General features: G+C 37.2%; 1 protein-coding gene across 2 annotated transcripts in view; it reads right to left on the bottom strand.

Annotated features, from left to right (window-relative positions):
- The window catches only part of VAV3 (vav guanine nucleotide exchange factor 3), a 147062-nt gene that overhangs the window by 51789 nt on the left and 68420 nt on the right, over positions 1-26853 (bottom strand). For both annotated transcript variants that reach the window (XM_036387985.1, XM_036387986.1), the window contains exons 12-17: positions 25984-26070; positions 25467-25552; positions 24955-25087; positions 24512-24621; positions 9403-9504; positions 8165-8265 (exon numbers count right to left, since the gene is read on the bottom strand). In XM_036387985.1, coding sequence (XP_036243878.1) covers positions 8165-8265; positions 9403-9504; positions 24512-24621; positions 24955-25087; positions 25467-25552; positions 25984-26070 — 619 coding nt within the window. The remainder of the gene's footprint in view (positions 1-8164; positions 8266-9402; positions 9505-24511; positions 24622-24954; positions 25088-25466; positions 25553-25983; positions 26071-26853) is intronic.

The raw sequence follows: 26853 nt of genomic DNA, 5'->3' as shown, positions 1-26853 counted from the left end.
CTGTTGTGCAAACCCCGCCGCGCTCGCGCCGCTCATTGGCCCTGCCGGGCTGCGCCCATGGCCGGGCTGGCTCCGGCTGCAGGGCACCTGCACGCTCCAGCAGCGGCACGGCAGGCCGGGACACCACCCCTGACAAGCCCTGAGAACACTGCAAAAATGCTGCATAAATACTGCCTCGTTGGGAACTCAAAGCTACAGTTGATTGCAAGTCGAGTTCACGCCTTTTTTTTTTTCTCCTGTCTTTTCACAGTGTGACAAGGTGCATCAAGGTTAAATGTATACCTTTAGCTTCAAAGTGTTCTATGTTTCATGTTCAATACAGCATTGCATTAGTATACCAGAGACTGACACCACTGCTGTTTTGTTTGCTTTTACTATAAATTTTATGGTACTACTTAAAAATTAGGGAAAAAGTCCTGAGGGACATCAGAAAGACCGAATAAAGCCAGTAACACTTCAGTACATACATACCACCACACATCACAAAAGGCACAAAAGAGAATATCTTTTCTACATGTCCTTTGAATGTCTAATCTGATAGCAGGTATTTGGGTGCACTCGAGATGTTGGGTTGGTGCCTTACCAAAGCACACACAGCTGTATTTGCCTGTGTCTGCCTCTCACAGTACACAGACTGCTGAGGCCCAGCACAAGCTGCACGTTCCTGGTCTCTGTGCACTTCAGGACAGTGGAAAACTTTTACTGCACTAACTTCTGAACAGGAAGGCATGCCCACAGTAAAACAAATAATAAACTTTAACTTTTGTTCCACAAAGAAAGGTTCCATGAGGCAGTGAGTGTGGGAAAGCAGAAGCCCTGGCGTGCCGGGGCCGAGCCCGCGGCTGCGCGCTGGGTTGGGCGGGCACAGCCCCGCAGTGCTGGCACCGCTGCGCGCACGTACGCCCGCAGTGCCGCGCCAGCACCGCCACCCAGAGCTCCTCTGGGATTGTCACCTTTCCAGAGGGATCCCTTCGCATTTCTAGAGTGAGCAAAGAGAGGAAAAATAAGCTTGCCCAAAGGAGGAGATGCACGTAGTCTGTTGAGGTTTTCTAAGCAGCCTGAGGGAATTAGTTGCCCAAGTGCTGCTGAAATTCAATGAAATTTTGGTATCTTACAATCTGACACTCCTTTCAGAATTTTTGCCAAAATCTCCCCTTTTGAATGTTTGATCTCAGCACTATGAATGACTTGAAATGAAGGCAAATTATACAGGTAAGCAGTTGCAAAGGAGGCCAAAACATCTATCCGAGACTTATAGGTTTTCTTTCTTCTCTATATTCTAAAGACTTACATTAATTTCAGCAGACCATTTATCAAAAAGTTGAAATGGTAATGTTGTTCTATCCTCCAATGGGAATGAATGAATCTGATTTTTAAACATTGCCGTTGAATATTATTTTTACCTCTAGAAAATATCCCCAATCCAACTAGATGACCAAATTCCATCTGGTGATCATGGCATCCCAAAGGTTTTTATAATAAATAATTAGGAAATTCAGTGATTAACTTTAAATAACTGAATAACTGAGTTCAAGAAATCACTACATAAGAAGATAACAAATACTCCTGATCATTCAGGTAACATAAATTTCATTAAAAGGGAAGTGAGAGATTTGGATTAAAAGAAAACCAAAACTGATGGACCAAAAGGCCATTTGTGGCTTCCCTGTAAACACTTCAGGAATAGAAAACAATATCCAGTGTCTGTATTTCCACCTAAAAGCCTATTCAAAAAATTAAGACTTGTTATTTCATTGCAGTTTAAATAGGCCTGTGTTTCGGAATATTCTGTATTGAAATATTTGTATCATGTCCTCATGAAAGACCTGTTTTCCAAACATTACACGAGTACAAGATCAAGAAAACCTTCGTTTCTATTTTTAGGAGGGGAAAAAAAAAAGTAGTGCCTGAGGATATCTACCAGCAGATATTTTACACATGACAACTTGAATTAAAGTTTCTGCTCAGCACCAGTGTGCCAATGAAATCATTGAGTTCTCAGTTCTGACAGTCAATTAATGCCATAGTTCAGTACAGTTTTGGGGTTTTTCTTGTTTATTCACTGAGGCCACATTACCATTGGGTCACATTTTGATAATTATATTTTACTACAGAAGCAAGAGGAGCAGCAGCTGGTCCCAGTAAGTGAGGGAACAGAGCTCAGAAAATGGGAGTAAGCTGTTCTTCAGGGATGCAACAGAGCAGCTGGATCTACATGCTAACTAAACAGAGTGTAAATAAAAAGTGTATGTAATAAACTACTCACCTTTCTATTTTAAAACAAAACTCAAAATATTTAAAATGCAGGAGCTATAAACTAAATCCCTTGGAAGGAGCTGTGGGACTATATGTTCCTTTCCAGTAATTTAGCCAGTCATTACTCAATCAGAACAAAATTAGAAATGTGACCCAGATGTACCACACTGTAGAACCCTAAAAAATATCAAGTGCTCTAAATGGCTTTTTTTCAGGTTGAGGAAGAATCATTATTTAAGCAATACAGCTCAACCTCTGTTGCAGTTTTTAAAGAAGTGCTATAACTCCAATGAACTTTGTGAGATTTGAGCATTTACTTGTCAATTCTGTTGACACAAGAGGTTTGGAGGGGAGCCAGCAACTTTGCAACTATTGATTAAGTCAGCAAAAATGTAAATAGTGAAAGCTGCTGGTTTCTTTTGAGATGTCAAGACCACAGACTTTTCATGAATAATCTCTAATGTGCTGTAGCAAGCAATTAGGACATGAACAGCATGGACTGTATCACTGGGCATGCACATTACTGTATGAAAGCAATTCTAAACTTAACCCATTCATATGCCAACATTGTCTTTTAGTTCATCTCACAGCTGACGAAACTTCTTTTCCATCGAAAGAAATATAAAACCTTTCCAAAAGAAATTATCCAAATGAGAAAGAAATCGTGCATAAGTTAAGTAAGATTTACTATAAAAATGACCAGTTAATGTTTTTCTAATCTATTTATGACCTGATGAGACACGCCTTTAACATTCCCTGGGAAAAGCAATATAAAGAAGAAAATTCTGTGGGTTTGGCACTATATTTAAAATATTCAAAACACTTTCTGATTCTAGAATCATTGGCGGTTTCTCTAATTGAAATATTCAATAGTCAGTAGAACCAGCAAGCATTTGCCTGAAAATACTTAACTCAACGTAATTTGACGGACTTGGAAAAACTCCAGTCTGGAAATAAAAATGAATTGTTCCTTCTGCTGGTTTAGACTAGGAAACAGAAGAGTTCTTCAGTGTGTTCTGGGCAGAGTGATACTGTCCTATCAATCCTATGAGGCCTCTGAAGAAATTGCAAGTGACACAGAACAGACTGTACAATGGAAGTGGGAACAACAAGGGATACAGCTTCTCCCTTTGGCTAGTAAAGGTGTGTCTTACTCATTCTTGCTTACCCAAGGCCCCAGTCTAAAGCATTCCCAGACACAAACCCTTCCAGACAGTGGGAGAGCATCACCAGAGGAGTCAAATTGCTCTGTGGCCATGAAATGAGACTCAGGAATGCAGTTGAAAAGCCAGAAGATGTAACAAGGGAGAGGAGATGCCCTCCTAGTCAGCAGAGGAAAGAACACCACATATGTCTTTATAAATGGCCTGTGACAGAAGTATGTCCATCCATTTTCTAATCCTTGTGTTTAAGGATTTCATATAGTTGTTGAAGACTCAAAGGAGTTCATCAGAACATTAGCAAGGATTCCAAACCACAGAAAAATTAAGTGATAGGGCAGAAAAGTAAAATACATGAAAAATGTAGAGGACTATTTGAAGATGTGAAGGACAGCATTTTAGGGAGGGGAAAAAACTTAAAACAATAATGACAGTAACAAGCACAGAAGACTTCAACCAGCACTGCTAATTTAGAACAGCAAGGGCAGGAACAGCAACCAAAAAAACCCTAGGGCTAAATGCAAACATTTTGTTCTGTTTATTAATTCAACTGATTAACTCTGCATCTTTTATCACTAAAATTTCTACAATGTGCTGAACTGGCCTTCTTTGAAGCAAAACATCTGAAGAACTGGCATATGTTTGTGTATAAAGCATAGTATGAGAACACAGCAATTCATCTTCAGATTTTGTCAATGTTTCTCTCATAAGTGTATCATCTAAATCTGACACTTAATAATTTTGTCATTCAAAAGGTTTCATCTATCTTTGGATGTCTATCTTTTGAATTTTCTCAAAGTGCAACTTGGAATGAAATTTAAAAAGATTTAATCCACTCAGGAAAGTTCTAAGCATCATTTCAGAAAGGCTGGCAAAAACATCTGCTCATGGTCTATAAAGGAAACAGAACCTTAAACTTTACAAAACCAGAAAATGCTGAGGAAAATTCAAAAGCCTTTAAGAAACCTAATGGTATATTCCCACTGCAGTGCTTTGAATTCTGATGACCTTTTTTCAAATAAGCCTCTAGAAGTACAAGAGGTTTACAGAATAGGAATTAAAAATATTTGAATAATAGAAAAAATTACACTTATAGAAAGATAATTTAAAAAATGAAACTGTTCCATATAGAGAATACACTATTAAGAAGTCAAAATAATTTATCATAGAGAAGCAGTCAGTCAAGACTTCTCACAAAAGCCTGAAGTAACATGTTCACAGAGAACTCACTGTTCTAACACTCTGAATTGCAGTGGGACATTTCCAAAAAGGGAAATGCAAAAGCATTAGCAAGATGCAAAAACTCTTCAAACACCAAAAAAGGAAGGTAGAAAGTTTAACAGGATCAAGCAAGGAGCATCATTCCTGGACATTGTCTACTACACAGAGGATTTGCACTTTGCTGTGAAGCATCTGGAATGGCACTGGCAGAATGACAGAACACCAGACTAAACAGAAAATACATCTATCTACACACACACACACAGATAGATAGATAGATAGATAGATAGATAGATAGATAGATAGATAGATAGATAGATAGATAGATAGATAGATATTCCATGTCTGTGGCCATAACTAATACCACATGACTGGGGAATAATAATGTCCAGTTTCCCAAAAGGGTGAATTCAGTTTCATGTACATTATACCTTGTGGAAAAGGCTGTAATAGTCCCCTAGAAAAAAATGTGGGGAAAAAAAAACCAAACCAACACAACAACCCAAACAAAGCAATACAATAAGTGTTCCAGGCATTTTGCTGCTGTACAAGCCTTTGCTCATTCCCCACAGGAGCTGCAAATGACACTGCTAAAAAATACTATATTTATTACAAATTAATTTCTCTAAATATTTCAAAAGAAAAGTATTCAAAATTAAAAACGTGTTAGAGCATACTTCTTCCACATAGTGCAGTGAAGATGTTGAATTTTACACTATATCTTTATGTCTGCATGCCTTTAATGACATTTCATAGCATAGCATGACAGATAATTTATGGGAGACCTCATTTCTCAGTATAGCTTTGGAATAGTTAAAGGAACAGCTCCAAAAGAAACTTGAAGTTGCACTAATCAATACTTTAGAGATTTTTTTATTGTCTCATCCCTTTCAGGCCCACATAGGGAAGCAGATACTAGTAAAGCTCCTCCTTAAACCATTCCTTGGTCTGTGCACATTTTGAATAGCCAGCACTGCTCAATCAACACCTCTTTCTTCAAAAAGGCAAATAAAGAGTAAAAGTGGAAAGCAGTGGAGAAAAACCTGAGGATGACCTTTCCTACTCATTGGCCTAAGTCCCTTAATCAGGTGGAGGGATGACACATTTTCAGCCAGGTAAGCAAAACCCCTTGTTCTTTCCATGCTCACTGTTTGTTAAAGGAAGGGGAGGTACAGCAACAGCTGCACTTCAGAGCTGGATTTTGCAGCTCTGATCACAGAGCAGACTAAGGAAAGACACAGCTCAGCACCTCCTGTCCTTCTGCCTCAGGAGCAGGTAGGAGATAAACAACTGCCCTGTCTTGTATGAGAGCTGCAGCAATCAGAGAGTCTTTGCACAGAAGAAAAAACAGACTGAGAAGAAAAAGTGAAGATTCAAGAGAGGACAGGGGGCTGAACATCTGGATGTAACCAAAACACATAACACAAAAAAGGATCTTAGCAATCCAGTTGCTTGCAATTTCAGTACAGTATAATTCTACTAACATCAGGAAGATGATTTAAAGTAAAATTCAAAACACCATTCTGCTTATTTCAATTTTTAAAATTATAATTTATTCCACTAAAAAGGAGGAATGTTACCATTATTTTGTTCTCTCTACAGCATTGCTTAAGTATGCAAGAACATTAAAAGAAATCAGACCTTTTCTTGTCTAGGCATTTATGGTCATTCTTACTGATGCGTGTTGCACCATATGTGTCCACAGATATTTACAGAGGAACAGAAAGACAAGCTCCTGCCTCCTGGGGTGCCAGCTATCCAATTAAAATATAAATACAGAAGTGATTAAAAGAAAAGGAGCAAGACAAAGAAAAAAAATGGAAGTAGGGGTGGTTTGTACCACAGAAGACAGTTCTTTTGGAAAGAACAGTATGCGTTTGTGTTTCCACTCAATTAATTTCAAGTAACTGCTTTAAAACATTCAATTTTTAAGATAATGTTAAATATTTACTTTCCTTGGAATATCTGCAGGAGGTTCTGTGAAAAGTCTGTGCTCCAAAAAGGGTTTCAGTCACAAATACTGTGACTGCTTCTATGGTTTTTAGATCTACAAAAAGATGATTTGTAAAGAGTTCAGACTTGGAGGATAGCATGGAAGATTTGTAACATAGAAAAGCAGCTGAGAAAAAAAAGTTTACTGACTCCAGCAAAATTCAGGGCCTGCCATCCTGTTGATTTCATGGAAGACTGGGACAGGTAATTAGCACAGAGAGCCAAAAGCCAAGCAGAAGTCAGAAGTAATGCACACAGGAGCAATGACAGAAACAAGCTTATACAATGTTGAAAGGAACAAGCTAGAGTCAAAATTCGGAAACAGCAGCTTAATAAAGAGCAGTGCATGAAGTCATCACATAATTCAAAAGTGGGAGAGAGAACATCTCTGCAACAGCATTTTACAAAGATTGTAGATACTAATGTCAAAAAGAAAAAAACCCAAGGGAAGAGGTTGCATTAGCTTATGTGAAGTATGTGAGACATAAGAAACTTGACAAATTATAGTAAAATAATTCTGAAAAGGAATGCAAAGGTTTTAAAGAAGTGAGAATGATACATGACTAGAAACTTGCCCAACATAGAAAACTCCACTTTCCAGAAATCAATATGTGCCCCCAATGGCTTTTCTTTTTTAAACACAACAGCAATTCAAAATAATCTTTATAAAAAAGAACATTTGAGAAGCTGGACAGAGGGAAGAGTCAAAAATGGCACGAGGATTTTATGACTGTGGCAATAGTGTAACAAACTCACTGTCACCAACAGAGCAGGTACAGGGAAGGGAAGGGTGGCCAGTGCTGGGGGCTAACACTGAGCATTAGCAGAGAGAGATCCAGATGATGTCAGAAAGAGATTTACAGGTATAATACTGAGCAGAACGGGAAGATGTCAAATTTTTGGAGTTATTTGTGGGAGGCCAAATGGTAGTTGAAATCAAAGATTCCTTAAGGTCCCAAAGAGCAGAACAACAGGGGAAGTGCAAAGTGACAGTGGCCAGAGAAGAAATTCACAGAGCAATTGATTAAAAGAAGAAAAAATATAGTTCTTAGGTGTGGGAAGTAGAGAGCCATCAATCACCTTTTTGTGAATATTGTGAGTGGACAGAAACCATGGAAACCAAAGAGATGAAAGAGGAAGCTGAGGCAACACAAACAGCTTTAGGAACTGAGAGGAAAACACAAAAATTGACATAAAGTGAGAAGTACAAGGATGATAGATGAGGTGCTGTACTGTAGGGGTTATATATAAGCAGTCCACAACTGAAACGAGAGCAATTCCTTGTTGTACACAACACTGATGAAGAAATTTGGTTTGACCTGTAACAGTCCTCTCCTGCTTTGGAACATTTCAATTTAGTAGCAATAAAAATCTGTATGAATCCTAAATGCAATTCTAATTGTGCTTATAAATGGTAGCTTCACAAGTATGCATGTTACAATAAACACAAATTAGAGGTAAATTAAACCTTAATTATATCTAGCAAGTTTTATGTCCTAATTAAAAATGGTATTCTAACAATTAAAATGACTTACCACCTAAATTAGCCCTGCCACAATTGTCTAGTCTTCCTAAACATTCTTTGTGTGCTCCAGCTCCACACTTAGAACATAAATAGCCTTGATAAAATGTTCCCCTGTAAAATAAAATTAGGTAGTGATACATTAGAGGTGACAAATTCCACACATAAAGGACATAAGAGACATGGCAGAAGGTATTAGAAGTCATTTGTTGTTCTGCATAATGATAGTCCTTAAAGGCTTGAGAAAAAGTGACAACTGACTAACAAGCAGCTCATCTGCTTTCTGTCACTACTAGCCATTTAAAAATCACAACCAGACAGTTCTTTCAGACTACCAGTAGAATAATAGCCTCCATTTTCATGTAAGCCAAAGCTACTTCAGAACAGTACACTTGAAATTGTACCATTATGCATCTATCCCACTACAGTTCTACACTCACTTCATCTCAGTGGGAATGTGCCTATACACCATGAAGAACAGCATCCAGTTCAAGAGAGTTCTAAGTTTGAATGTCTATTTAAGCATTAAGTCGTTTTTAGGCTGTACAGCAAATATTCTTGACTTTAAATTTGTGCAGTTTTTAAAACACATATATCATGGACACTTCAGGTAATATTCAGAGCTGCTACTTCCTCTGTCTCTGTACCACAGGGTGGCACTTGGGAATACCCAGCTGGTGGCCCATGGAGAACGCAGGCAGCATCCTGGGGGCTGAGTCCTGAATGCAAGACAGCTGCTCCACAGCATCAGCAGTTGGTGCAGACCCGGGAACTCAACTGCACTTCTCTAAAGTCAGCAATCAGCCCTCCTGACTTTTAAGTTTAGAAGGTCTGCACCACTGTTCACAGTCACTTAGACTGTATTGCATCGAGGGGAAAAAATTTAAAAAAAAATTTCTGAAAATACAGGTCAGTCTGACTAGTCAGGGAAAACATTGCTAAAGGAAGAAAAAATTTATGACAAGGAGGAATATACCTGAAGTTCATTTATTCCATGCCTGTACTTAAAGGCACCACCCACACTCAAATGCCCTTGCTAAAATGCCGTGGTTTCATTTTTCAGACTATCAACAATATGCAACATAAAATCATAGAAGGGTTTGGGTTGGAAGGGACCTTAAAGATTATCCAAACTCTCTGCCATGGGTATGGACACCTTTCACTAGACTGGGATGCTTAAAGCCCCATCCAGTGTGACCTTATAGGGGCAGGAAGTAGGGAGACCAGCACCCAAAAAAATGTTTACAATACCTCAGAAGCATCTGACAGACTTTGCAAGATGTCACCCGACTGAAGGTGTGCATTTTGAACTCATGAAAGCTTGTGTCTGCATAGTCTGGCCGGATGTTTGACCTAAAAACAAAAATTGAAAATTTGCATTAAATGAAATCTAGAACATGAGGCAACATTCACAGCAGGAAACCTTAATCCCCAAACTACTAGTTTTATTTATACTTTAATGCTTTTCACTGACAAGAACCAGAAGTATGGACTTTACCAAATACCTTGAAATGAAATCTGGATTATGTTATTATGCAGACTTCTTAAATATACCCTATAACTACCTAAGCTGTGACAATAAATAGAAAATTAAACATCTGGTTTTTATTTTTGAGTAACTAGGATCATTCTCAACAATATTTTAGCATGTGAATGCACAAGGAAAAGCAGCTCACAGCCTGAGAAGCACCATATTTGAAAACATTAGCAGCAAATTTAGCACAGTTAGGTCATAACTATGCAGCAAGATACTGGATAACCTGAGTGCTTCCAAAGCAATAAGAAAATATTCACCAGGGTTTGATTAGTCTTGTTTAAACGTGTTGCACAGTGCCCACAGCTGTAGATGCACACAGTAAATTAAAATAAAACATCACTATTCACACTGCCAAGATACCAACACACTACTAGCAGGCTTATTTCCAAAAATCACATTTATATACAAAGCACTGGTCCACTACTGTACTTGTGTTTTGTTTACCTTCCCTACTGATCCCTTTTAAAAGCAGGAGTATAATTTAAATGTAAACCACTCATCATTTGTTGAAACAGTGACTGTTTTCAGATTTAAATTGTATTAAGTAATCTATTCAATTTTTTCTGTCATCTGTCCCATTTCTGAGACTGAATGGGAGAATAGGCATTTTCAATTAATTTCTTTTTTTCTTTTTTTTTTAATTCAAGAAGATCCCTAAACTAGCTTAACACTGTCAAAATCAGTAATGCTGAAATGCTAGGTACATAATATTAATCTAGACTGTATCAGACAATAAAAAAATATAGTATGGGTTAATTAATTTTTTACTATTATTTATATTAGAATGCTTAGGACTCCATAAATTTCTGGTATTTTTCTACCAAAAACATAGCAAGGCATGATGTATAGGAATTAAAATAGGAAAAAATAATGAGGGCAGGAATGCAAGAATCTACAGTACTCAAAGGAAAAACCAGAAGCTTTTTGCAACATAGAAAATTACATATTCTTCCATTAAAGTTGGAGATACTTATAAGTTTCATTCTAATGTATTATAAATAACTTCCAGACTAAAATACAGACCAGCCACAAACTGCAATGAAACATAGATAACTATGCAAGCATCACTCCCTCCTGGATGGAATTAAAAGGCTTACAAAAAAGCATTCAAAGAATCTGTTTAAGTACCCAGTGTCAGAAAGGTCCATCTTGAAATCCACCTGCTGAAAATGAACATGCTGAAAATGAAACTGTACTCAAAAAGCAAAAGGAATTTTTCTTCTATGCCTGAGAATAACCTTACAATCAGTACTGTTTTAACTACTTCACCTGTGTCTCCCTCTCTGCTCTAACAGGCAAGATGTCAATTCCACAACTCCTGCTAACTGAAGCAGGTGTGCATACTACCCATCCACAGCAGGAAGGTACAGGAGCAGGAAAAAATTAATCTCAAAGTCAAGAAGTTTTCAAACCAGGAGAAAAATAATTATTATTTTTGGCTGTTAACTCGGTGCAGCCTGTATTTTATGTGCCTGCCAGAGGGCTGCCAAAGCTTCTTAGGCTACACTCCAAGCAACCCTGAAAAATCCCTAGAACAAGTTGCAGTACTTCACTCCCAACAAAAGCTCATTTTTATTGACCATTTTGTTTAGACCAGGACATCTTGCATAACTGTGTTCAAAAGTATAAGCCAAAAGTGCAAGACTCATGAGATTGAAAGCATATCAAATTAAACCTAACAACCTGACCATTTTTCAAGAACAAACCAAAGAAAAAATTCCATTCATTTAATTAGAACAGAATCAATCTTGAAAAATAATAAGCACAAGTGGATCAAAAGAAAAAAACATTACAACCTTATATAGACAGTAGTTTAACACATGAATGTGACTACACAACTTTCTTCCATATGTAAAAATTCTTTCATTCTTCTCTCAGGCTATGTTCCACAAAGATTCAAGTACATGAACTACTCAAAATATACCTACTTTAACAGAACAAAGATGATACACTGTATTCATTCTTCTTTATATTAAAAGCAATATTTGAAAAGAACAGAGCAAAGTAAGAAATTGTATGCTTGCTCTGGAGAGAGAGTGCTGTAAACATGGAAAGATAATTAGTGATACAACAACACCCAGAAAATAAAATCAATGTGCGCTGTCTACTCCAAGTGTAGAATAAGGAAAGCTCTGTAGAAGAACACTTAGTGCAGTGCTGTGGGCAGGAAGACTCTTGCACATTCTGCTACCAGATCAGTAATGCTGCATTATGCCAAATAAGCAGCTCTGTAGTCACATCAGACAAGGCTGAGATGCGGCACTATAGCAGCATGTATGGAGCACTAAGCCTTTAAATGTAAAGTCAAAAACTTAATGAATCTGTGGGTTTAATATTTTAATTTTCAATACATTTATTTTCCAAAATCAAATACAACACAAAAATAACCCAACTTTATTAATATGTGAAAGTTTACAACTAGAGATGAAGCACAACTCACCTGTGACTAAGTCCAAATACCACAAGGACCAGAGGAATTTTTTCCCCACCAAACATTTCAAACTAAAAATTACACACTGTGTTTCGAGTTTTCAAATACAGCAAGTAAAGCTGACAATGTGAAAGAGTCATGGCATAACACGCAACTTTTCAAAGCCGTGTCCAACCATAAAGAAGCTCTTTTGGTTACGGCATGGAAGCCTTACACTGATATCCTCAAAAGAGAGGGCAGAGCTCTCACAACACAGTAAAGGGAACATTTCATCCTTCTCAAATCTTTTCTCTTCTACTTTCCAACCAGCGGGCATATTGCAAGACAGAAAAAACCCTGAGTATTTATGTCAATATTAATTTTGAGCCTAATATTATTTTCCTCTTTAGAAGAAGGATTTCTTGTTGGAGACAAAAAAAAGAAAGCCAGATGTAACTGTTAGCAAAATTCAAAAGTATTGAAACAATTAACAACATTTATTTTGGGTCTTACACTGGATTTCTCCACTATCACAGTGGGACAGCCAAGCCCTCCTGCAGACTCCTCAGTCCCTCCTACCACAACCACTGCTATTATGAGGTACCCTAGGCAGCAAAAAAATTTTTCTATTTTTGCTGTCAAACAATCTTGATGAGTGGCCAGAGCAGGAAGTTACCCACACACCAGAAATACTTAATCTGAAGTAAATAGTGACACAGAATATGTTCCTCGTTCTATTGTAAAACTTTTTTTTACGAGCAACAGCAATGTGGGGAGGAAAAGTAGTTTCCCTCTCTTCTACTTTCTCCCCAGGCAGTTTTAACTTCTCCACTCTAGCAGAGACAAAATGTCAATGTGAATATGTTATTAGGACAATTTTTCCAATTCTCTCCTCAATTCAGCACCAGAGGTTTTATAAGGGACAACCACAAGCATCCTCTCTTGCACACTGCTGGAACCCCATAACCAGATTTACTCCAGTCACTACTGCAATGTCCTTGGGCTGCCCCTGAGCCTTCTGAGCAAAGCTGTCTCTTTCCAATTGACTCCCAGAATATTAGTCCCACTGGGACCAATTCACTGCTACACCACCAAGCCAGAGACCTGCAGGTGTGTATCTCACGAGTCTCTGTCACTTGGACATGCAATTCTTGTCTCCGCACGGAGCCGCGGTTCCAGGGGCAGAATGGCCACCTTCCTCAGTCAGTCCTCCATCTCCAAGCAGTCCCTTTGTCATTCAAGTTTTGCAAGTCCAATGTAGAAAAGAGTTACCCAGGTATCTTATTCAGTTGCCCTTCATATCATCAGCCTTTGGAGCACTCCTTGTGCATATGAAATATTCCCCTTCTAAAAATATTCTCTCCACATTTGCAGTGCCATTTCTTTCTACTGGCTTGTTCTTTTCAGAAGAGTAAATTGATCATAGGCCAATCTCATCCCACCCACATAATACAACACCTTTATAAATGGTGTCAGGAAGTGTCACGTTATCAACCGGCCCCCACAAGCTTCTGCAGGCAAAATCCATTCCAGTAATCATCTTTGCCTAGATTAATGGCACAGCTGACCACAGACTAATGATACAGATAGCCCAAAATTGTCTTGTCAGACAGGACATCTAGGAGCTTATTCCGATGCCTATAGAACAAGGAATAAATTCTCTTGACTAGCCTGCCTCAAAATACCAAAAATAATTGTTCATATAAAACAAATCAAACTGTTTACACTACAATTTTCTCACACTAGCAGCTGGGATAACACATCAAAGACTTAAAACTCCTGCTTAACCCTCGAAACACAAATATGTCACAATCAAAAGACAAATACTTAAGTCCAAAAAAAAGAACAACCTTGGCAATCTTGACATATCCAACTCTGTAAATCCTATGCCCTATTTCACAACTCTGAACTTTGATTATCTTTGATCTAAAGTGTTGCCAATGATATGCAATGAAGTGTACATCATTAGTAACAAGCAACTTAGATAAGATTTGTTACTGTAATTTCCTTACATAACAAAACCATATTCTGATGAGAAGACATTTAAATCAGCATGTGTCTGAAGAGCAGTAGAATACCACAGGCATTTGGCTCTCTTATAGCAACAATTTAGGGTTTAGTTCTGTTTGTTTCCTACAAGGAAAACTATACAGAGTACCTTCCACAATAGGTTGGAATAAACCAATAAATTACATCATCTCCAGGGGGGGTAGGCACAAATGTTCTTTCTTTTACTGTCAGTTTAACTTCCTCTACACAGGTAGGGCTTACAAAATAAAATGCACCAGGAAAATTACTGAACACTCAGCCACAAAACTCAATGCTTTCTACAAAATATGTAATTAATACAGATGTTTCCCAAGAGAATAAATAAAAGGCTGAGAGATAGCCTAGTATATAGCACCTTCCTCCTATTTTCCCAGGTGGAAAATTAATATATTAAAATCCCATTAAGTCTTCATTTCCAGAAAAGACATCTTTCTGAATCTATTATAAATTAAAGAAGTATTGTAGTCTTATTTTATAAATTTTTCTATACTGAGTATATCTTTCCTTGAATGTTTAGCAGTTCAGATATTTCAGTATTAGCCTTGGAGACCAAGAACTATTGGCTCACATTTGTCTTTCATGAACATACTACTGAAAACTTACAGGCTGCCAAATCTAACAGAAATATAATCAAGGGATAAAATGAAGTATTACGTTTGTTAGATTAATTACATCCTTACAGCAAGTTTAAATATTAAATAGGAAATTAATAAATTGCAACCACAGGGCCTTTACTGAAAAAGAGTGCACAAAAGAGAAAAAGCAGCATCATGAAAATGCAAAGAGTAGAAGCAAATAGAACATGAAGCCTTTGGCTCCTGGTTAGGAATGTCAATCTTGTAGCACAAAATAAGCAACAAGAAGCAACAAGAAGCTATTCAGCAGCAGAGAGCACTGCAAATCTACCATCTTATGGCTTTCACCTCCAGAAAGGAGTTAAAGGAAGGAGACTTCAGAACACAGCACAAGGGAAAATACTTCTTACTTTTATTATAAATTTATTTACCATTGCATTTAATGCCCACTAGTAACTGCAGTTTAAACAACCTGCAAGGTCCAGTGCTATCCTCCACTAGTGACCAGTTCTATCTTTCTCACTGTATTTTGAGGGCCATTTCTTTTTATTGCTTCCCAGGCAGCTTTTCAATACCAGCTTGACTTTAGCAATTAAGACCTTAACAGATTTTCCCCCTCCCTGGGTCTAGGCCACTGAAAAGGTGTTGCTTAAACTCACTACAAACAATTCAATTAATGTTGAAAAATTGCTGCTCTGGAGTACTTAATTAAAAACTCAACTTCTCTTTCCCTAACTTCAGATATTTTTTAAATTAAATTTGTTTTTCTTCCTAAACTGGAAAGGAAAACTTATTACAGGAAGGAAAAAAATCTTGTGAAAAAGTTTGGTATTCCTCAGATATATGCAAATGAGAAGCACATCCATGCTCAGTCCCAGCGTGTAGAGGAAAACAAGGAATGAATGTTTCACACAAATAGAAATGCAAAAGGAACCCTTTGTAAACAGATCAAGAAAGTTCTTTTCAAAAGTGAATTGGCTGCAAAACAAGAGGGTTATCAGCAAGAGCAGGTGCTGAGCCAGATAACCTTGGGTCGATCACTGCTGTTAAATACAGAGCAAGCAAAGGCCTTGTGAACATTGACTGAATCAAGTAGTTCTTAGAGGACTGATGAAAAACCTCTCAGGTATCACTGAGGCCCGAGATGTTCCTCCAGTCTGCCACAGCTCAGTGGCACTGGCATCTTGGAGAGCAAAGGAACCTTCTCTTCCCCCAGCAGCAATTCCACAGAAGTTTTCTGAGTAACACGAAACAGCAGCAATTTCTTGGGCTGGAAACAGGCTGTGGAGCAGCCATGGCCTCTACATAACAGTGCAGTGCCACAGCTGCCTGCCCTTTGGGGTTGGCAGTTCTCCCCAAAAGGGGAAAAAAAACATGCTAGGAAGTTCTAATTATACTGCTTCTTTTTGGGGTTGACTTCTTTTCACAGAAATACTGTTTAGGTCAGGTCTCAAAGATCATTTTCCCACCTTAGTTTCTCCAAGAAATGCAATCGTGTCACAAGAAATTATGCAAGGTTCAGTTGTATGTACATGTTTGAAAAATGTCCATCATTTTGGAAATGCATTATATTTGAAACTGAAAAGCCATTTCACTTAATTTAAACTTGGCTTTAGAGAATAGTTAATGCATGTATGCCCACCTGTGAGCCCAGAAGCATAACAAATAAGGAGATGCATGAAGTATCAGATAAAGAGTCTGCAGTGAATTGCAATTGTTTTAAGTATTAAAAGAAGAAATACTACAGGGAGCTCTGATAAAACTCCATACCTTGAACTCTCCTCAACTCTCAACCTCAAGTTAGACCTTTATATTTCAGAGCTGATGTTATTCTACACTCGATGTTAGGCTTATAATAATTTAAAATGCTCCATCCAGAACTGTTCAGAATTATGGACACCCTGAGCACGAACTGCTGAAGATCATTTTCAAGTGTATGTGATGTGAAATCTGATGCTGTACTCATGCAGCATAGCTTGTAAAGGAAACAGCACAGGTTAATACCTCTAGATACTGGAAGTTTTTATTCCAGGTTTACTTATTGTATAAATAATTGGCTTCACTGCAGAAAATGCATCAGTAAATCCAGATGTAATGTAACTATTTCTAAAATACTAGCTGTTAACAGAAAGTTTTTATGAAGACATCCTAAGTTAAAATTCCTAGTTTGTGCCAAAGTGACCTCCTTTCAAAACTTTAAGCACCTTAAGATTCAGTCATGACAACTGGTACTAACCATCTCAGAAAGTTTTGGAAAACTTTACCAGCACTAAAATATAGTTATTGCCACATATTCAAATGCTACCTAGACAGTGGAAAAAAAAAAAACCCAAAAAACCAAACCAAAAAGTCCACCAACCCCACAACAATAGGTTACTGTCAAACAGGGCTAAAAGCTCTCAGCCAAACCTCATATGAAGAATTTCATGCAAAGTTGGTCCCAAGACATGTTTGCCCTCACTCCCTGCTGTAACATGCAGCAGACTCACCCTTAGGATCCCAGTCCCTACAAACAGAGCCAGCCTTACATTTGCATTCTGCTTACTTTACACTCCAACCATTTCAGTTCTGTGCAACTATCGCCATTTCAACTGGTCACACAACATGCTGTCATCTAATAGAAAGGCATTTCTTCAACAAGAAAGTAAGAGGGCAGAGAGAAAGCTACAAATAAGTAGTTTACAAATAAGTAAAATATAAATAAGTATTCCTTTTTGAATCTTTACAAGGATTTTGTTATTTACCAAAAAATAAATAAAAAGGCTTTCCTAAGGGATACTCTCACTAGTGGTAAGCATGCCATTTCACAAAGGATGATTTGCAGCTACTTTTTTACCTTCTCTTCTCAGGAGCAATGCTGATTACTTACAGCTAATTCATTTTCTCTTTTCCAGCTCAGCTGTTATATATCAGAATCATCTTTGAGAATGCTATTTACTGAAGTAATCAATCAATCAATTCTCCATATGCTAATACTCAAACATTTTGTTTTGTCACATCAAAGAGTCTTCATCAAGAAGACGTGTTATAAAATTAAATTAACCATATCACAAGTAAATTTTGCTTTTGATCAAGAACACGCAACTTCTAAGAATTTGCTAGGAAATTTGCTTATTTGATCATATGATGAGTGGCTTTTTTGAGATCAAGGAAATAATCTTGTTAACTTTTTGGAAACATACTGCATTGTTTCAAATAAGATAATTGCTTTCCTTTTTCTTATCAGTCTACTTCCCCAAAAAACATGGGAGGTGAACTGCTTTGACTTAATCTATTCCTGTATAACATTTTTGAACACTACCTGCTAAGAACAAAGCTCTGTCACACATCAGTATTTGCAAATCAAGAACATCTATACTTTATATACATCTATATTCAATGGCTGAACCTTATTTGCAAAAGTTCTAAGTCCTACAAATCCAAATTTACCAAGTTGCCTGTATTGGTAAGCTTTAAATATTTTTCCATATTTACACTTATCTGAAAATAAATCTGTGTTTTGGAGTCAAAAACTCTGAAAGTACAGGATTTATACAGCCATTAACTTATAAATTATTAGAGAAATACCTACCTGTGCTAAGAAAAAAGGTAGCATTGGTTTGCAGGGAGAAGCTGTGAAATCTATTCATATAACCAGAGTATCAAGACAAACATGTAATGCAGCATTCCATGTTTTAACACTGAAAAAACTCCTTGCACAAAAAAAGCCAATATTAAGATGGCAGTACTTTATTTTTATGATGTAGTGTCATTACAAATTTATTTCACTGAATTTTAAGAAGCACTAATTTTCATAGGAATATTCCTCAGATATTGTAAGGTAAGTTGTAGAAACTTAAGGATTGGGATATTTTTGGGTTTTGTGAACTGGAAGACATAATACTGAAGTATATTTATCATCTTCAGGTGTTTACCCACTGTTTGCATAAATTCTGGTTTGCTTTCACATTTTACACTATCCTTACACTGTGCTCTTAATCATATCCAGCATCTTCACACAGCTCTTGCTGTGTCTGGAATAATCTAAAGAAATTTTATAACTATAAATATGTTGTGAATGATTGCTTATAACCCTGAAAAACATTTGATCAAAACCAATTGGAGTCACAGCAAAGAACAAGCAAGCATTCTTCTTTAACAGACATGAACTTGGCATTCATTTCTGCAGTATTGCAGTACTTATACTGATGAAAAAACCCCAGACAGACATGTTTGTTTATTGCTTTGGTAACCTGTATGACGTTGGTACAAGTGCAACACCTCTGCAGGTTATTTAAAAAATGCAGCAGACATCTTAAAGCTTCTATGATGCTCTGATAAGAAAGCTTTAATTTAATATGCCAGTGTTCAATATGTCAGAGCTCAAATATTCTCTCAGAAGAAAGCTTAATGCACATGCATTATTAATGCACTATCTGAGGGAACAGATCTATTGCAGTGGAATCTGACCAATGTCATTAGTCACAGAGTGCAAAGCAAATGTGAAAATACAAATGATAATGGGTAAGAGGACACTTTGCACCTACCTTGTGTCTTGTACTAGTTTTCTTTAAAATTTAGAAAACCAATGAGCTCTGGATGCAATTTATGTAGTTTCCCTAATCTAAATTGTTGTTCACACACTTACCAGGTTTGATCATCATTGAATCTCAGGATTATTTCTTCACTATCAGATGATATGTTCTGTGTCCCTTGAGTTGCAAGGTGTGACTTTATGTTGAATTGAAGCAGCAATTTTTCAAAAACATGTTAGACTCTACCTGAGCTGCTGCACAAACTCTCTAGTGACCCAAAACAAAGTACAGTGTAATTAAAACTAAAACCACTATTTTGTGAAGGCTGTACAGCTTTCATGTCTGAAATCTTTTATTTGGGTATTTAAAAGAAAAATCAGATTCATTAACTCCACACAATTAATGCATACCCTAACCACTATAATGAACCTGTTTCCCACTGATTTTTCAGGCATTACTAATTAGACATGACATTAATATTGCTATTTCAGCTATGTCAAAGCAGCAACTACAAGCATAGTACTTCAGAAGGTGAAATTTTAACTGTTCCTCTGCCTGCAAGATCTTTTCATAAATTTCTCAGTTTGTGAAAGGAAATTGTTGAGTAAAGCCTAATTAAAAGGTGTGCTACAACGCTGTTGCAAGAGACTTCACAATATTGGTTCTGTGCATCTTGAAATCCAGCAAGACTAAAGCTAACACAGCCCTGAGCAACATAAGCCCTGCAGAAGACTGAAGCCAAAAATCTCTACACACCTCTTCCAACCTAAATGCTTCTTTAAATTGCATTTATGTCTAAGATGTTTCAATACTCAACTCAAAATTGCTGGTAGTCATTTTTACAGTGGATTACAAAACCCAGTTGAGAAAGGCTTAGTTTAATTAGGAAAGTGGACAACATAATGACAAAATAAATTCAGCACAAACCAGCATAAGATATTACATGTCATATTACACTAATGGATTCAAATATTGTCAGTGGGAAAATATAATCTGCAGCCTTTCATGGGAAAGATCTCTGCTGTTGTGGTGATGAGAACACACACCTGCCTCATGCTCTGCTGTGATCAAGAAACAAACTACACATAAAGTATTTAGTGGATGGAAGGGAGTGTTAAATGTCAGCATGAGATAGATGTAGGAACAATCAACATATTTTCTTTCACTATTTATTCTATCATCTCATGAGAAAATAGAAGAATTAAATTCTTCCCAACAATGATGAGAAAAGCAGTTGCTCTATAATAAGTAATTAAGCCTTGCAATTAGTCAGCCAAGTACCAATATAACTGAGGTACATACATAGAATATGTACATATGCATACAACAGAGGAGGGACACTTCACCTTTCATGAAACATTTTCTTTTTATAAAGAATGGTTACCATAAATTCATTGACATGAATATCCTAAATATAAAATAAAAATATCAATCAACACTCCCACCTTTTAGCATAAGCTAAATAACATGAAAGTATTACATATTTGTTCTGATTCTTCTGGTGTTTTCAGTAGAGGAGGAAAGAAATTAGACAAGATGTGCTACTAGAAAATATAAAATATTTGTGTCTCACACAATCAGTTTTTGAGGTTTTAAATGACCTAGTTAAGGCAAATAAACCATGCACTTTATCACATTGGTGACAAACTTGCATTTAATACATGATGCCTCTAATTTGGCTGAATGGGAACAGTAATTTGGCTGCACACTTCCATCAGTATTATTCTGGATATGGAATGACTTAGCATTTAAACCAATGCTATTTGACACGCTAGACCAAATTTAAACATTCCATGGCTGGTACAGGAGTCTTTGCAGCACTATGTTTGAAAAGATGCTTAATTTACCCTTGCAGCTAAAGGCTCATCCACTGCTATGAACAAGAACAAAATAGCAAGAACAAAACAGCAACTGCTCAAGTTGGCCACAGTCACAGTTAAGCCCCACATCTCTTCCAAGGCAATAAGCAGGTTACACCCTCCTGTGCATGCAGAATGTGCATTCACAGCAGTGAGAGAAGAGGCACATCAAGGTAGAACTCAGGCACTGGCAATGATAGCTCCTCTTAAAACATCCTCCAGTGGTTTCTGACAGACAGCTTTAGGAAAACTTCTCCAATCCACCAACCAAAGTTTCCACTTTAAGAGCTTGACTGCAATGTTAACTATGCTGCCCCAGTGTCCTGCTTCAGTTTATTGTGATCTAGAAAATCCAGTTCTCCAAAAGAAGCAGCAATTTTGGGTTGTACACTGTAAACTTTTTTGGGGGAGCCATGGGTAAATTAGCAGCTGTGACTATTACTATGTCTAGGTCAACAGCATCAAACTCAGTGCAGCTAGACCACAGTATCATTGTTGTATAAGGAAATGCTGTATGAAGAGACTTCCAAGAACACCCATGAAATTCTTAGGAGAAAAAGAAATTGTGCTGTTTGATATATTATATATTTTGTAAATAAAGCAATAGTCTCAGGAAAACAGCAAACACATACTGTAGGAACAGAGCTGCCATAAATAAAACAATAAAGAAATATAATAAATAAAAACAATTTACTCAGTTTCCTATGACCAGTAACCCAGCATTTCCAACCTCCCTCAAAACAAAACTCACCACACACTACACTAACAGAGCTGACTAAGAGGTAGAATATTTTCACAGGTTTTTGAAATTAGCTTTCCAAGAGAAATTTACTACTCTGAAAAGTAACACTCCGGAAATAGCACTGGGGTTTCATCAAGCCTTCCTTTAGGGATTTTCCATACCAAGTATGCCTAATGTATTCCTGCCCTCTGCACCTAAATCAAGTCCAGCCAGCAAAGCAGTGTTCTCCTCTATTTCATACTTCATCAATAAACTCCTCATATCTGGAGGCAAATACTCATTTCAACCAGCATCTCAACAATAGGTGCTTTTTCAGCAAATAAACTATCATCACAGTTTCATACACCAGTATAAACATCTACATTCCCTCTTTCAAAAAAAGAGAAATTACAGCCTAGCTGAAATAATTATGCCTCTTAGTCTGTTCTAGTAGCAACAAGGTTAATTTTTACTTTAAAAATAATAAGAGAGATCCTAGTTTGTTCTCTCATTATGTTCTTAGATTAACACTTGCACAAACCTGACTTCAACACACTGCTATCCGAAAGGCATTGAAATTTCTGCCTGGAACTCAGTAAACAATATCATTTCTGATAATCAAAACCCAAAGTTACTCACCCCTTGAATTGTGCTGGGTTCGCAGTCTTGTAAAATTTTAAATAATGAGAAGTATTTTGCCCATGGAAGCAGTAATTATATTTAATGCAATGAATAAGAGCACAATTTCAATCACAGCTACTTTTCAGAGCAGAAAAGTTAATCTACACCGTAGACAATGAGAATCCTGAAAAACTACAAATGAAACCAACCAAGTGACCATTCAACGCACTTGGCTTAGTTTGTTCCTAAGTTCCAACTCTTGTGTCTCACCATGCACTAGATGATCATCATTGCTACATGCACCAAGGAATGTTTTGGGAGAGATGCTGAGGGAAACACGCAGTGAAGTCAAGGCCATGTAACAGAGTTGGGGATAAGCAATGAGAACTCCAGAAAGGATAAAACAATAATGCCATTGCACCATGTTGCACCTCAGCCCTGATCCTGCTGCTCCAGCCTCAGTGCCTTTAACCACATGGACAGAGGTTAAACTAGAGGTGTGGCTGTACAAGAAGGACAAACATCCATGCAATGCACCACCACCCATTTCAAAGACCAAGTCCATCTGCCAGAGAGGAAAGAGCAGCACATGAACTTGCCAAGCATGGAGGTTCTGCCTGCTCTGCTCCCACAGGCCAGCAGCAACCATAACCCCTGTGACAGAGCCACATTCCCAGCAGCTGAGCAGTGCTGGCTGGTGCCCAGCACTGAGTGAGGGCAGAGCTGCACTCACACAGAAACACGAGGAGGGGCAGGGGAGAATGGTCCTGCACACAAGCATAGACATGGCTGGGAAGAACTGGGGAAAAAATCATAGTGCTCTTCCCACTCTTCTTAGCTCCTTGCCTGACGTCTGGTTTGTTTGGTTTTTTGGGGCACTGGGCCAGGATGCCTGAAGGGTGATAAAGAGTCACAATGCTGAAGCTGATAAGTCTGAGTGCCTCACTTCTCACACACATGTTAAGTAAATATAATTATGATATTACATAAAGCACAGCAGGGAGAGCAGAGGACCAGAAAGAGGTAGACATGCAAATAAATACTTCCTTCCATCCCCAATTATGCCACCCAGAAATTTTGGCCAAAACACATGTCATTTTTGCTTCAATAAAAATCAGCAAGATGGGAAACCTAGTAAACAGGCTTTATTGTATCTGTCCAGCTCAGCTTCACCTTCCATATATTTCTGTTATATCATTAACACTTATCATACTGAGGTTTTTAAAAATTTATACATAATGTTTTAGGAGGTTTCACTCAAATCAGCTCACAATAGCCTTTTTCCTGAATCCACACCCATTTACAACCACATCCAAACCCACCATTGCTAATGCTGTGTTCACTGGGAGCCTCTCACTCCCCCTCACACTTTTTCTTTCCATAAAGCAAGCATCACCTGTCATCCAAATCCCTGGTGCATGCTTTAAATTTAATCACAATACCCAAAGTGTCAATAATCATGTTTGTCTTTCTGACAAGAATCAGAAATGGAAATAAAGTTCATGCTGCATAACAATAATGTAATCTGCAGTGCTGCAACTGAACACTTTTCAATAAGTCTAATGCAACCTCCTCTCACTTATAAACATAAAAAGGAAATCAGCCTTTTGAAACTAAATCTAATATGCCAAGCAACTTGATTCAGCTGCTAACTAATAAATTAGATAAAATCCCCAGGAAAGATGCCAGCATCCCCCTCCCAAACCACCAGCATCACCTTTCAAAAACATACTTCAATTAGTCAAAATTAAAATGGGATAGGAAAAATGTCACTATTCTGATAGATATTTATTGTTAATATAATTATTATTTCCCCATGGTTGCTTAAGACAGCATTACTAAAACAGTTTTAGCAGCAAGGCTGGAAAATACTACATAGCCTAGAGTGCCCTCTTCCTTTTCCAAGAGGAATTTCAGGGAAACACTGTTGAAGATGTCAATCAGTTGTTTCTCAGAACGTCAAATAAAATAGATAACTAGACTGTATTAAAACATGAAAAAATTTCAGTATAGTTTAAGCAAAATCCTTACATGAGTGATGAATGTGATTCTACCTTAACAAAAATATACTTACAGAGCCATCTGAAATTGTTCAAGCCATTTTTTCTTTAAGTCTTTAGTTTTGCAATAAACTTCTAAACCATTTTCACCTTGGATATGAATGAGGTAGAAGCCATAAGACCACTGCATAAGAAGATTGGTAATACAAAAGTCATCAGTTATGAAGAACAGAAAACGGGGGGAAAAACTCTAAAAAATAACAAAGCATTTGTATATTCTTTAATTCATTAATTTTGGGAACAGTAAGGCTACTTTATTGTGTTCTCTTAGAATGACTCACTCAAACATTTTAATTACCTCAAAATAAACAAAGTTGAAATCTAAATATTCACTCCAGCTTATATTTAAAATGAAAAACATCTTAAAGAAATTGTATTTACATTTTTAACTCCCACAAAAGGCTTCAAATTCTTGCTAAAAATAAACATTTCATGCGAATTAGAAACAAATACTTACCTTCTTATTTTCTTTATCAGTAGTAGGGTTATTTGTAATTTTGTATTTCTGAAGATCTATTATTTCCTTCATTTCATAATTATCGCCTCTCCGTTTGCAAACAATGACAGCTAGATCAAACAAGAAGATATGCCTATGAAAATACAATACAGAGATGGTTAAAAACACTCCAGAAAGCTAACACCAAAAAGGCTTAATTTACACACTTTTGCCAGTGGCACTTTAAATTTTGAAGATGAAGAACTAAACTACTGGCTAATAAAACAACCAACACTGAAAGTTCTTTTGAGTACTTAAGACCAACTCCTTGTAAGGGACTTAGTGATCTTAGACAATATTACAATAACTAATTTTCCATTCATCACTTTGCACATTCACTTGGTCAATGGCAGACAGGCTCTGTGAATGCCCAGTGGAATGGAAAGCCCCCAAGAATCAGTAAGCCAACCTCCACTCTAGCAAGAGTTACTTCACAGGTTTTCAATAGCAAACACCACAAGTTATGCCATCACCTGTCTTGCCTTGCACGTTTGTCTAGTGTCGTTATCCTTATTTCCCCATCACCTTGAGGTCTGCCATACTGTAAGAGGGAATGGTTCTGAAATAGAAGTAAAATGTTTGATTCCATACAGCAACAGTGTGAAGATAACAACACATTCCAATGTTAGACCACTCACTCCTTTTACCCCAATAAAGGACTTCTCCGACCAGTAAACATCTTTTCATCACTAACAGAAACTAGATACTATAAAGAATCAGTCCATTCTATATTTGTCTTCAAATGGGAAAGGTTTGCCCATTACAGAAACATCTGAGAGTCACTACACACACACAAACATATTTAATTACCAACAATCAGAACAGCAAGATATATGTACTTTAACATGCATGTCATTCTAAACCAAGCAAAATATACTTAAACATTATCAAGAATATTATAAACTCCTATGAAATGAGGACAAAATACATCTATCGATATGTTTGATCAAAAGTGATTTTAAATTATATGTAAATTAAAAAATCACGTACCAAATTCTCTATTGATAGTTGAAATTGTCTAATTTCCCGAAGTGTTTCGTTATCTCTCTTTACTTCATTTACATATTGAGCCAAGTCCTAGAGTATCAACAGCAAAAGGGAGGAAAAGAATAACTTCTCTATAACAGACTGCTGTAATAGATTATTTTGACAAGTTTAATTCTAATGTTATCTTTGTCTTATCTACATATTTAGTAATTTCTTTTGAAACTCTCTTTAACGTTCAAGAATTAACAATTTGCATGCCTAAATAAAGAAGGAAAAAAGTGTCTGCCTATCCTCAAATCTTTACAACACTGTTCATGATATCTATTGGAACATGAACTTACTATCAAGAAAGAGGGAAACAAGTAATGAATTCTTAAAAAGAGCTGATTTTTTTTCTCAATTTCCTTAGTGTTTTATTTTCAAGATTAAAGATGGAAATGGAATTTATGCAGCTCTCTACTGAAAAAGCAGTCAACATCAAACCTCTGAGGTAAACAGGAGGTTAATAGAGAATATAGCAGAAAACATATATAAGGCAGCTCAAAAGCAGAATGTAAGGTGTAAATTAATCAAACCTGGGTGTCTATAATCTATGGCCCCAGTAGGCAGATCTTGCTCTTACTGCTGCACAGCAGAGAGAAGCCATTACACAGCAGATTTTAAAAGGGGCTTTTGAAGGGATATACTACCTGAAGTCATGGGGTGAGATCATTATTGTGCCCTTTACCAGAACATGTACTGTACACATTTTACTAAAGCCTTTAAAATGCTCTGAAGATGCCTGAGTAATAGTGACAATTTGCTGGGGCTTCTGTGTTTATGGCTAGAGATGAGGAGTGAGCAGAAGAGGTAATTGGTAGGGTCAGGAATGCT

This window comes from Molothrus ater, chromosome 9, assembly GCF_012460135.2.
Source record: "Molothrus ater isolate BHLD 08-10-18 breed brown headed cowbird chromosome 9, BPBGC_Mater_1.1, whole genome shotgun sequence".
NCBI lineage: Eukaryota > Metazoa > Chordata > Aves > Passeriformes > Icteridae > Molothrus > Molothrus ater.
Note: the sequence above shows the minus strand (reverse complement) of the source record. Positions and strands in the feature narration are given on the sequence as shown.